General features: G+C 36.6%; 1 protein-coding gene across 3 annotated transcripts in view; it reads right to left on the bottom strand.

Moving 5' to 3' along the window:
- Positions 1 to 1,069: 1,069 nt before the first annotated feature.
- The window catches only part of LOC110786879 (protein SWEETIE), a 40,314-nt gene continuing 28,519 nt past the window's right edge, over positions 1,070 to 12,864 (bottom strand). For all 3 annotated transcript variants that reach the window (XM_021991458.2, XM_056840729.1, XM_056840730.1), the window contains 15 exons: positions 12,738 to 12,806; positions 11,782 to 11,838; positions 11,357 to 11,443; positions 11,144 to 11,272; positions 10,853 to 11,056; positions 10,274 to 10,723; positions 8,142 to 8,207; positions 6,050 to 6,147; positions 5,859 to 5,955; positions 5,629 to 5,764; positions 3,817 to 4,121; positions 3,600 to 3,734; positions 3,347 to 3,511; positions 3,119 to 3,244; positions 1,070 to 2,272 (listed from right to left, as the gene is read on the bottom strand). In XM_021991458.2, coding sequence (XP_021847150.2) covers positions 1,205 to 2,272; positions 3,119 to 3,244; positions 3,347 to 3,511; positions 3,600 to 3,734; positions 3,817 to 4,121; positions 5,629 to 5,764; positions 5,859 to 5,955; positions 6,050 to 6,147; positions 8,142 to 8,207; positions 10,274 to 10,723; positions 10,853 to 11,056; positions 11,144 to 11,272; positions 11,357 to 11,443; positions 11,782 to 11,838; positions 12,738 to 12,806 — 3,192 coding nt within the window. In that variant the 3' untranslated portion in view covers positions 1,070 to 1,204. The remainder of the gene's footprint in view (positions 2,273 to 3,118; positions 3,245 to 3,346; positions 3,512 to 3,599; positions 3,735 to 3,816; positions 4,122 to 5,628; positions 5,765 to 5,858; positions 5,956 to 6,049; positions 6,148 to 8,141; positions 8,208 to 10,273; positions 10,724 to 10,852; positions 11,057 to 11,143; positions 11,273 to 11,356; positions 11,444 to 11,781; positions 11,839 to 12,737; positions 12,807 to 12,864) is intronic.

Below are 12,864 nucleotides of genomic sequence, written 5' to 3'. Positions count from 1 at the left end.
TTAGATTGTATGGAGTATATGTAATTTTAGATTATACTCCGTATATTATTTATCTATCTATTACATTATATTAAAACAGACACCAAGAATGACACGTGTCACTTCCAGTGAAATTTTTTCCACCAAAACTTTTTTTTTCTTATTCTTTTATTTGTTTCAATAAATTTTTCTGGAAATATTTAGTATATTTGACTAAAGTACTAATCTTTCGAAAATCGGTCAAAATCTTTTGTACTAATTTATTTCCGAACAATTCTTTGTTACTCAAATGTTTAATAAAAAAATGGTCAAATTATAATTTTATAACATCCGTGCGTGCACATACCTAATGTAGTTATATTTATGAGAATGCTATTTAATTGACATATTTCACAAATCAAGGAGATTGTTTAGAAATTTCTCTAAGGTTTGTAATTTGTATCACACAATTTTGATGTAAAGTTGCCTGTTAAGTTAGCCTAAGTTGAACAAAACGGGGTTCTTGTCCGGGATGTCACTTTAACTCACCTTACAAAAAATTAGAAATCGTTCTTCTAGTGGTCTGTTGTAGGAGTTAGGGCGCTTTTTTTTAGGGAAAATGTTGAAATGCACGACTATAGTATTGACGCTAGTTCTTAAAAGAACCATGTCCACACTAAATTTATTTATTATGGACTGCTGGGAAGTGGAAACACTAGTTTAAGCAGATTTTTGGGCGTTGTGGTGTTCATCAGTACTGGTCCTAACTCATTTCCTGCAAATGCTCTGTCTCATTTGATAAATGCTAATTGTTGGTTTAACTCATTTTCCCATCTATATACCTTGCGTAATAATGTAATGTCACTAATATGAGTGGAAAAATCGGCATATCTTGTTCTACTTGTAAAAGATGAGATCCCCACTATTCCAGAGGCGTGGGAGGATAAAGGATACATAAAGCCTTAAAAGGACTAATTATTTAATTTAGCAGTGCTAATATGTGTCATTAATTAGGGAACATAGTAAGCGTTGTTGTCTTGGCTCTTATTTTTTTGTCTCTATTACTCTTCTCGAGTATTGGTAGATGGGGGAGCAGAAGTGATCTTAGATGTAATTGTAACTTTGTAGGTTGTAACTGACTTTGCAACTTCAGTTTATCATAGACAAAAATCCCACTCTTCCATCTTTTTTACAAATAAAATTTAGACAACCTATAATTTGTACAAAAGTGAAAGCAATATCATTATTATGCTTTGCTATAATCCTGATGTGTGTCTTCTGATCCAGTAAACTCTGAGCAGCTTTTGGCATTTTCAGAAGCCATAATACTATGATTGTCAGCAGAGGCCTTTAGTACGGCATCAGTTGCAGATTCTAAGTATAAATCACCATGTAATTTGTCTGCTTCTAAATGGGAAGCCTCAACATCTGCAGGATTTTCTGCTGTTTGATGAGCTGAATTGAGGATGCTTTCATCCGGTTCGTTACTTGCCATTACACTACCCTGGCTTGTACATAATTCTGAGCAGCTCATAACGTTTTCAGGAGCTACAATAATCTCATTGTCAACAGAGGTCTCAGGTATGGAGGATTCAACTGCAGATTCTAGGGACTGATCAGCATTCAATTTCTCTACTTCTAAATTGGAAGCCTCAAGTTCGGCAGCATTTTCTGATGACTGAAGAGCTGAATTGGGGAAGTCTTCAACTAGTAATGAATCTGATGAGGCATCACTTGGGCCTTCCTTATCCAACAAACTTACAATCACACCATCATCTTCAATTGCGTCTTTTGAATTGTTGCTAGGTTGCTGGGTATCTGATGAAGCAAGACAGTCATTCGGAATGGATGCACCTACAGATTCATTACTAAAGTCACGGGATTCACAACTCTCACATGCCTCTGAAGCTGGATCATTACTTTCATACTCATGCACATCAATTTTCTGAGGCGATCCTCGAAGCACTTCCTCTTCTTCATCATCTTTTTGAGGTTCGGAAACAGTCTCCTGTAACTCATCAGAAGGTACTGAGCCTGAGAACTCCTGATTAGCATCATCTTCAAGCATGGAGGGGTTCTCAGCATTTGATACAGAATCCACAACTTCTGCATTCGTAGCTGCAGGAAATGACTGAAAAGCATCCCAATCATCGTCTTCTTCATCACCTTCATCAGTTTGACATGGGGAATTTGCAGGAGAACTTTCTATTTTACTTTCATATGATTGATGTGGCAATTTAATTTCTAATGTTCCCGCATTAGGTTTGACCTGCGTTGTCTGGTGTTCTTGCGTAACAGATGCACGGATAATATTCTGAAGAAAAGAGCACAATGAAGATGAAATACTAAATCGAACAACATAATGATACAATCTTCAAAAATAAGAGGGGATCACATCGCTGCCCCCGAGTATAACGTAAAGTTTGTAGGACATGCTTTAAGTACATACAAAAGTAAAAATAAAACGTGTTGCACTTTAGAACACCCAACCCAGTAAAATGAATGCAAAACTCATTGAATAAACTTCACGGGGTTCAAAAAAAATATGCTGGAGCATTTTCTGCATGGTGGATGAAGAATCGCGAACATCACAGAAAGAAAAACATATACTGAAAACAATGTCAATCGACAAGTCAATCTGCTAGCGAAGAGGGCTCTGTAATTTACTGTGATATAAGGAATTGGGTAGGTTGAATGCATTTAGGCCGGGGAGGCATGTATCTGTGTACCACAGCCCACACACCAAATAAACTCCCACCGATAGGTCTGATGTACTTGGGAAGCTACAAGCCTAAAACCAAACCTGGTTCTCCTTATTACCCTAAAACTAATCTACATGGCAACATTACCCATCAAACCATAGAGGCACACACAAGTACACAACCAATCCCTGGAATAAATAGCTTCTGTCAACTCCAAAACTTGTTTCCACACGAAGAGAAGCATCCATATTGATTCCTCATTTCCTCGTTCTACTAAAATTTCAACAGTAAAATAGAGAATAGAGATACACCCAACTGATGGATTCAAGGGCGGAAAATTAATCTTGAGCAGGATATGTTTTTCATAAAATAGTTAGCTACTTAGCTATAAGAATACTCAAAACCAGAGGAACAAAAAGGTGCAACATGTGTAAGCTAGCTTCGGGGGGAATTACTACCTGGATCTGTTGCCTAAGTGTGCCAGGCATTCCAAGCAGAACCTCTTTCAGGTGTTCTGCAGCAGAGGGAACCTGAGCGACATGAGAGACAAGTCTGATGGCAGTGCTTCTTAAGTCACTTGTTTCCTACAATTTATTAATCAAAGATTAGAACAATTAAGATAATTCTAAACTTCAATTTCAGCAGTAAACATGGAATTCTACTAAAAGGATTGACCATGGCAATACCTCAGAAGAGCTGTTTTCTGTGCTAGACAATATCATGACAACTGCTTCAAGAAGCAAACTCATAAGACCTTTTTGACACTCTACTTCCTTCGGAAGTGTTTGCATAAGCACCAAGGTTCTCAAACACTCCCCAGCAAGAGCAGCTGACTCTCTGGTTACAGGTTTCTAGCCACAAAAGCAAAACTATAACCCATCAGACTGATGACATGCCAAGTTCCAAAGAAAAAAGTACTCTAGGTCAACCACAGAATACCATTATAATGTTCTGGATGACCATAAAAATATCTCTGAACAGCTCTCCAGTCAGCAACAACGGGAAGGAGCTGGCTTTGGAATTATTGCTTTTCTGAACCATGTTCTTGAGCACTTGCAATCCAATCGCTTGAACCTGCGGGAAAATAGTCCCCACCAGAATCATATATATGCAATCAATACTGGTTGCAATGCATAGATACTATATATTCCCGTACCTGTACGTTTGCATCCATTATAACAATTTGGACAGACCGAGTGCAACCTACGAAAGTAGCCACATTCTTGAAGCTCTTTTTGTCCGGACAAAGTTCCATCTTACACACCAGGTCAGCAAAGGATAAATTTTTCTCCAGGCAAAAAGCAAGTTTTGCATACAGAAGCCTGCGCATATTGGACCTTCTATTTTCCAAAAGATGTATCGCCTCTATGCAATCTTTAGCAAAATCGCTGGAGAAGTTTTGACAAGCTCCAATGATACTTTGCAGATGATGGACAGCATCAACCCCAAGAATGGAATTATCTGCACAAAAATTTGTGCTTTTACTAATAACCAATAACGAATTATAGTGAAAGGAAGTGGCACCCTTGTACAAATCAGCAAGCCTTGAGAAGAAAAAGCTAGCATGCCTCAAGCCAAGAAATCCAATGTCAATTTGTAACCACAAGACCATATTAGTGGACTGATGATACTAGATCTTGGATACATGTGTCAGACTCGGGTATGGATCCAAGAGTTTACCACGAAAGGACATTAATTTTGAAAGTACAAGGACAGTAAACATTAATAAGCGTCAAATTAGGATTTGATCATGGAAACACAAGCACGTTTTATTTTTCACTAATATTTTTCTATTAGAAAGCAATTATTAGTTTCTAAGGTATCTCTTTTATTCATTTGCTAGCTTATATAAAGAAAGTGATGTAAAGATATCAAAGGTCCCATAAAAAGGGTAAGGATATGAAAATATATACATAGGAGAAGAATGGAAAGAGTAAATCCCAATAAGTTCACTCTTTGACCAGGTAATCCCTCCCTTGGCAATCAGTAAACCTCCTCTCTTCATTATGCGATTATACAAATGCAGGTAGATCTATAATAGCGAGTATGATACCTTTACATATATTTCTCTGCCCATAGACCATCAACCATCAACAGGGCCGTCTTTTATTTATTTATTTTTATGTGGAGGCCCTTTTCTTAATAAATTGATTAGTAACACTAAAAAAACAAAAAAGAAAATGTACATATTGGGAGTCGATCTCGCAACCTATGAAATATTAAGAGAAGGTTGTACCATTGATCCACAAATCAATTAAGTATCTCCTATTCACACGATTTACTATATAACCAATAATTGAGCTATGTAAGTTACCACTAAATTTTTTTTGGGCCCCCCAAAATTTGGGGCCCTTGCTGGAGGTCCTATTAGACCTCCCTATAGACGCCCCTGACCATCAATTAGCTACAATGGAACCACGCACCTCTCACTGGTCATCGAAAGCCCTAATGTTCCATTTTATTTCACACTAACTAATGCCTCAATGTCCTAAGATTTTATAATGTAGGCATGTAGCCCTAAATCAGAAAATTATTTAATGATCATCATTTCCAGTTGAAATTTATGGTTGTGTCGTCAGAAGAGAGATCAATAAGGTAATGTAAAGCCATCAATATACAGTAGAAGTTTCATCTTTTGACAGTAAAAATACAATAAAAATATCACTAAACAAAATTGAAACTGAGCCTTCGACTCGGATGAAGTCTAACTGACAACAGCTTTTCTATTTGTTCCTTCCCTGGTAAATTTAGTTTCATTTTGTGGGAAGCCACATCTATTTTGTTTTCACAGTGTGTCCCGTTCGCGTGTCCATACTCCACATCCGGTTCAACTCATGTCAGCACGGGTACAATGTAGGTGATTGGAGAGTCCAAGAATCATTGATAATACAAATTCAACTGAAGTTGAAGTATAAGAGGATAACTATATTTCAAATGGAAAACGAAAACAAGCAAACTTCATCCTTACCTTCAACAAAGTTGTTCAATAACACGCTAATATTTGCAATAAACTCAACAATCTTTGTGAAGCTTGCTTCTGTTGTAGCGCCTCGAGCACACTTGTAACCAGCTAACATGAATGCCATGATCAAATTTAATTGGTTCTGTAAATAATGACAAATACCCTATAACAGCCGAACAGCAATAGCAACAGAATAATATTGAAGTCTATAACTCAGGAAGAAGAAAATAGCTTACTTCATTTCCAAAACGACTCAACAAAATCTTTGCAATGTTAAACAACTCAGATATCAGACCTTGCCTCTTGGACTCATCGTGTAGTATGGCATCAGTACTGAAAAAGAAATTAGGTAAACATGAAAAAATTAGTTACGCAATTTGATTTAATCCTAAAAATATTCGAAAATATTAACTTAAATATTCATTACCCCCCAAAAGCTTTGTAAAGGTAGGCCAAACATAACTCCGTAGCTAGACTGAAAAAACTATCAATCTTGAGAAAATCATCTGGACAGTTATGGACAATCTGTAGAAACAAACAGATTTTGACCTGCTATTAGAAACAAGGGCACAGCATACTATAAAAGTACACTAACCCAAAAGGATTGCATCAACCAGAAGTTGAGTCTAATGAAGCTCCTCCTAAAATGATTGATGGGAAGTTTAACAAATGAATAACCCTTTCAATGATGCAACTGGTTTACGATGATTTAAAGCATTTTTTACTTCAGCATGAGAACAGATCAAATAGCTACATAAATCTTGGTCTTCCACTCTGTTCAAGGGACCAATCACAAAAGCAGAGGCCACTAAGGTATATGCAAGTTGCAACACCAATTGAGGTTGGCATGAGTGGTTAAGGGCCTCTTGCTCCTTAACCAAGGTCTCGGGTTCGAGCCTTGGGAATGGAAAAAACCTCAACTGGGAGGGATGCTGCCCATCGAGGTACCCATGCAAACTCCCGCGGGAGATTAGTCCATTCGCCGAAGGCGGTGGGAACTCCTCGTAGTAGAACCAAAAATAATATGCAAGTTGCAACAGCTATCCAAATCCATGACTGTATGTCTGTATCCCTCCCAGCATGATCAATGCCGGGCAAATGGATCAACTGCCAATCAATAACCTGCTGGCCAACACCCCTACCCTCCCTGAGAGGAACATATAATACATCTTTTTTACACATAACTATATGTTGATTCAAAATCTTGTACAGTATAGTGAAAGACTGAAAGGTCTATAACATTTCAAAAAAAAATCAGGAATTGATATGCAACTTTTCTAAAATGGTCAAAATTAAATAGATCAGCATCAGCTTTTCATTTTTCTTCCATGGAGATAAATTTAGCTACATGCTCTTGAGTGCCCTTTATTGCAAGCTCTTTTCCTCACTTCTGTACTTTGTAAGGATTTCCCCTCCGCAAAGCTGCAATGTTCTAGAACTATAAAAGCATCCTTTGAAGTTTCTTTTAGAGATTTATTTCTGGCCAGTAAGCTTCACCACTACAACTTTTTTCCCTGGTTGTGCCCTTCTTTTGGAATCATTAACATATAAGAAGAAATGCTTCAATCTACATGTTAACTTCTATTAAATTTTGATACAATCTAATTCACTACAGTATCCAAAAGATTTTGTGCACCTAGTTACCGATATAATATACACTATACACCAGTCCCCATCTCACAAAGAAAGGAGAAATGGAAAAGGAAAGATGACACTGGTTCAATGTGAATAATTCAGAACAATCATCAAAACAAATTTCATCTGAAGGTAGGTAATCAGAAGTTTAAACGAGAGTTATACTGGTTGGATAGCTTCCCGTACCTTTCATTATCCTCTCATCGTGTCCATATGATCTCTAGATAGTAGACACAAATTACTTTTCATTCACAACGTATCACTTTAGTGATTCCTATATCTTCCCACACGGTTACTTAATAATACTCTTTATCTACTAAGGACCTTAAAACCTATTTTTTCTTTTTATGTTCGAGGTGATATATTTAGTACTTTCTCTCCAGGCCATGAACATTTTTTTTGTCATACAGCGATATACTAAGTATTCCTCTACATTCCATAAAATAATCTTTTGAGATCTTTTACATATTAGGAATATGTTGGTTATTCAGTGACATTAAAACTAACAAGTTGGCCAGTAATTTCAATTGAGAATAACTAGGCACTGGTATTTTAAGTGGCTGTTTCACAGGACGCTGAAAGCAGAACTTCTCTGAAAATTTAAATTCTAGTGAATTTTCATTTCTCAGGGATGGCTGATTCCAGGAAGTTAATTGAGGATGGGAGGGGGGGGAGCAGGTAAATAGCTTTGTAAAGTAAAACTTCATAGGATGTTGCAGTTTTGTCAACCAAACAACTTAACAATTTTCTACTTTAGGAAGTAGTGTTTTCGTCAACTAACGACCACGAAGTTACAGATAATACAGAATCAGAATAGTTAAGCAAACAAGTAATAATGGAACCATGGAGTAATACAATAAAATCCCGATTAAAACTTTCATTACCTCAAATAAAACAGAGACAGCAAGGATATTCCACGAATCTCCCTCAGCACCAACATAAGTGAGGGCCTGAATCAAGCAACAGTTAGATCCGAGTTCTAGTACCATTTACCAACATAAAGCCATTTCTATGTCATACACGAATACATGTCCAAGTGTCAGAGAGCTCAAAGTTTTACGGAACATATGCAAGAACATATCATTATAAAATTATACATATCCAAGAAGTTCGATTTATCAAAAAATTTACACATTCAGTGTCCTTAAACGAGAGAATTCTTGAAGCACTTAAAACTTAAAAGAGAATTTCTGATAAAAATTTATTTTTCTCCATTTAAAGAGAGGCAATTGTCCTTCCAACCATAAGAGTGTAACGAACAAAGCCAACCATCCTTATTGGTATTTGTGAAATTCTCCTTGAATTTTGTTACACATCATTTGGATAAGAGGGAGTGGAGAGAAAGGGAGGGCAGGGAAAGGGAGGGACATGAGCTCCGTTATTTGGATAAAAGATTGGGGGAAGGAAAGTAGAAGGAGGATCCATTTTCTCTCCCTCCTTACACTATGTTTGGATAAGCAAAAATGGAGGGAAGGGAAAGGGAAGGGTACAAGCTCCCTTATTTGGATAAAAGGTTGGGGGAAGGAAAGGAAGGAGAGGGAGGGATCCATTTTCCCTCCCTATTTAATACTCCCTCCGTCCTTTCTCATCCTTTACGTATTCCGTTTTGGGTGTCCCATTTTAATCTTTATGTTTGGAATATTTCCTTTTATATTGTAACATATAAATGACCTTAATATTCTGTCAAAAATCGTGTCAAGTGATTATTTTAATCCTGAAAATTCATTGGAGCATTAAATCTCTCACATTTTCCCATTGGGACAATATAATCTATCACTTTCCTAATATCATATTTTTGAAAGTGAAAACATTATTAATAAACATAATTTGCATTGTTTAAATATCAAAGGAAGGAATCTTAACCCACATTAATTAGTTGTTAAATCGTGTGCATGATACCAAACGTAAAGATTAAAAAGGGACGAAGGGAGTAATACCACCCCTCCAAAATTGTTGATATTTGGAGGGAAAATGGAGTTCACCTCCCCACTCATTTTCTTTTCCTTCCCGGAATTAATACACAAATACTCCCTCAGTCCTAATACAGTGCTTATTTCCAATCATTAATCGTCATGTTCAACACTTGAACACATACTCCCTCACTCCTAATGCAGTGCTTCTTTCCAATTCCAAATGTCTCAAAACCTAATCCAAGTCTCTTATTAAATGCCAGAGAAATGTTTGATTTTCTTTCAATGCCCATTTCACAGTTCATTGACTAACTCCAATCATCTAATCTACATATGTTAGGAGAGAATCGGAAATAAAGAATGTATGTTGGTTTCCTTAATCCTTATAAGGAGTTCCCCATGCATCTTACTACACCATCTCATCACTCACAACATCAGCTGCAAGCTTTCAGTGAGAAAAAACGCTAAGCTCAATGAATGACAAAGTCTGTAGTTCGTAGAGAAGGAAACTGCAATCTTTAAACTATGTTTCACATTTCCTTCCTAGGTTTCACATCGTCCTCCTAGTCTCCTACCCAACCCAGTGTTAACTTCATGTGATTTGGGGGGAGGGGGTATCAAACTATAATAGAATTTAGATCTCTTTGTTGCACCCTTTTTCTAGAAAAATAAATACACAAATCTACAAGGTAACTCCTATAATTTTCCGTTATACCATGTGGTCGTGCTATTAATTTTGGATTATGTGGGCATTGTTTCAGAAAATGCTTGCATTCAGTGCATAACATTTTATAAGCCCTTCACATTACAATGTCCTCTCACGGGCTACCAAAACAGAAACCCTTAGGAATACTCTTTTAAAAGAATTGAAGTAAGACGGGCATTATTCTGAGGCATGTCATGTTATATCTAAAATATTCAACAATTCATTTCCACATTCGCATTTAATTGACAAAAACTAATGACAAACTCAGATCGAGGATGAAAAAAACCAGAAGGGCACCCAATCCATCTATCAAAAAGCTTATGCACCAAAAAGAATTTCAAAGAGCACAAGGGCGTTAAATGAAGAGAAAACCAATAAAAAAAAACTAAAATTAACGAACCTGCAGCAATTCTCTACAAATTTCCATTGTAAGGACTCCCATGCTGAAGAAATTTTTGGCACACAAGGACCGAAACACTGGAAGCAAAATCTCACATAACTTCAGAGTTAGGGGTTTTGTTTCTTCAAACTGTGACTCGACTTCTTTAGATTTAGCAGAAGCTAATGGAAATATCTGTTTATCTACAGTAGCATTTTGCCCTTGAAAAAGAAGCAGTAAAGAAAAGGCCCATAAGAACTGGAATTCTTCAGAATCCAGTTCAACCATGCTGTATCCAGACACGAAGTTCTTCAACATTTTATCCTCAGCTTGGTCCAATGACCTATTCACATTCACATGAATAGCATCTAAAGCAACTGCTTGCAAAATGACTGGCCAGGATTCCTCCAGGCATGATTTCAAATTTGAAGCTACCAGCGGTGACTTGATTCCCTCAAGAAATGGTTTCCACTGCAACATCAGATTATGGTGAGAAAGAACTATAATTAAGGGAAGTAATATGCTCATGAATTAACGGTAGGACTTCAAGGATACAGAAACAGGAGCTAAGAAGTAAGAATACATTGACTCTGAACTTACATTTTTCTTCAAATGGAGGTTACAGCAAAGATAACAGTAGTCCTTCAGAACACCAATCCAACGTTTTCCTAGTATAGAGGAACTTTTGGAAAATAGAGGAAGCAACGCCATATACTCATCCGGGACCTCAGCATGATTTCCCCTCAATAATGTGTATGTATAACATTTTAGAGAAGCATGTGCAGCAAGCAATCTTATTTTGATCTACGACATGTAAAATAAGCAATGAGACAAAGCTCGACGAATTAATCCAGAACGCTCTTCAACTGTTGTTGAGCAACAAAATCATACCTTGCAGGAAACCCATTCTGCAAAAGAGGGATAATAAAGTTCCTCAAAGTCATTCAGTGGTCTGGAGATCAATGAATATATTCTCTTAACGGCAGCTTGATCTCCCCGAATTATACCACTGATAAGTATCTGGAAAATTAAATATTGAAATAGCTTTTAATCTAAGAAAGAATAGACGTCAAGACATTGCAAGTCACATTCTCAAGTCTGAACCTTAGTTGCCAGTTGTAAGCCTGCCTCTAGAAGAATAGGGCTTGAAGATACGTTCAAAGAAGAGCGAAGGGCTGATACAAGTTGCGCCTGCCATAGTTCACAATCACAGCGTTACTTACTTAATTTATCATTTTGATAACACTTTTGTCTAAAACCACCATTTAAACCTGTATATATTCGGGAAACCACCTGATACAATTATTCTCTTCGTCACAGGAAAATTGGTATACTACAAGTGTCAAAGGTGGTAAATTGCATGAGACGTAGAGAACTGTTAATAAAAGGTGGTTTCTTAAAAAGAAAAATGAAATTAAAAGGCGGTTCTGACAAAAAAATAACATTTATCAAATAGGAGGAACCTGGTGCCAAAATAAGGGAGGTAATATCGTGCTACGCTTTTAGGGAATTCCCGGCATGTGGCATACCTGGTACTGTTCTAATAGAAGTCCTCCAGGAAGTTCAGGATCAGGTGCTTCTCCAAACTGACATTAATGAAGATAAAGCTGTAGCTTAGTAAACATGACATTTTAAGCCTCAAGAATGCACATGTTACCCTATTTGTCACCATGTTTGCATAAAAAAAGGTAGCTGAACGACACTGTTTTCCATCCTTTTTTGCAACTGTTGTATGTTTGGAACTGGTATTTCAATCTAAGTATACCTTCCATTTCTTGATTTTGTGGATAAAATCATACCCCATCCCTCTAGTTTCAATTTCTCTATCCAAAATGACTACATTGCTAACTTATGGCAACTATACACCTTCCATCCTACAATAGTTGTCAAATTTTCCTTCTTTTCAAAGTCCTCAAGTAGTTGTCAAGCTGCTAATAATAATGAATTAAAAATTCAAAGTGTCTCAAATGCCTTGGTCAAAATTAAATTAAATGGTGGAGAACATCACATATAAATGATGTTCCCTAAATTTAATTAAATTAAATGGTGGAGAACATCACATATAAATGATGTTCCCTAAATTTAATTTTCATTCCCCAAGTATGACAAGGCTATTATAGGACAAAAACAGTAACCAATAACTGCAGTTAGAATGAAGGTCCGAAGGGTTAGTCTAGAAATCCATTTGACATGACTCAAAAAGATGAATACGGTAAAAATACATTTCATGAAAATACAATTGTTATTTATTTTTAATTATGAGCAAAGCAGATCAAAGAAAGTTTCTATCCTTTTGTACATCAGTGACCAAGGAATAACATGCTGTGCACACACTTCTATATGATCTAGAAATTTATTAAAGCCTTGGCACAAATAAAATTCACATATGGAGTTGATGATTAAGTGCCTAACATTTCCCCTTTCCATAATATCATTTCTTATTATCAGTTTTTGGAATATAACTATCATTCTGTGCATGTCCTACCTTGTCCATGATGGTTGATAGAAGTCCTACACCAATGGGCTGCATGGTCTCAAACTTGATGGTACTGATCTGAAATTTTGACATAGAATTTTACTCATCTTCAGTAAATACTATTAGACTTGGAAAT

Source organism: Spinacia oleracea, chromosome 1 (assembly GCF_020520425.1).
Source record: "Spinacia oleracea cultivar Varoflay chromosome 1, BTI_SOV_V1, whole genome shotgun sequence".
In the NCBI taxonomy this organism is placed as follows: Eukaryota; Viridiplantae; Streptophyta; class Magnoliopsida; order Caryophyllales; family Amaranthaceae; genus Spinacia; species Spinacia oleracea.
Note: the sequence above shows the minus strand (reverse complement) of the source record. Positions and strands in the feature narration are given on the sequence as shown.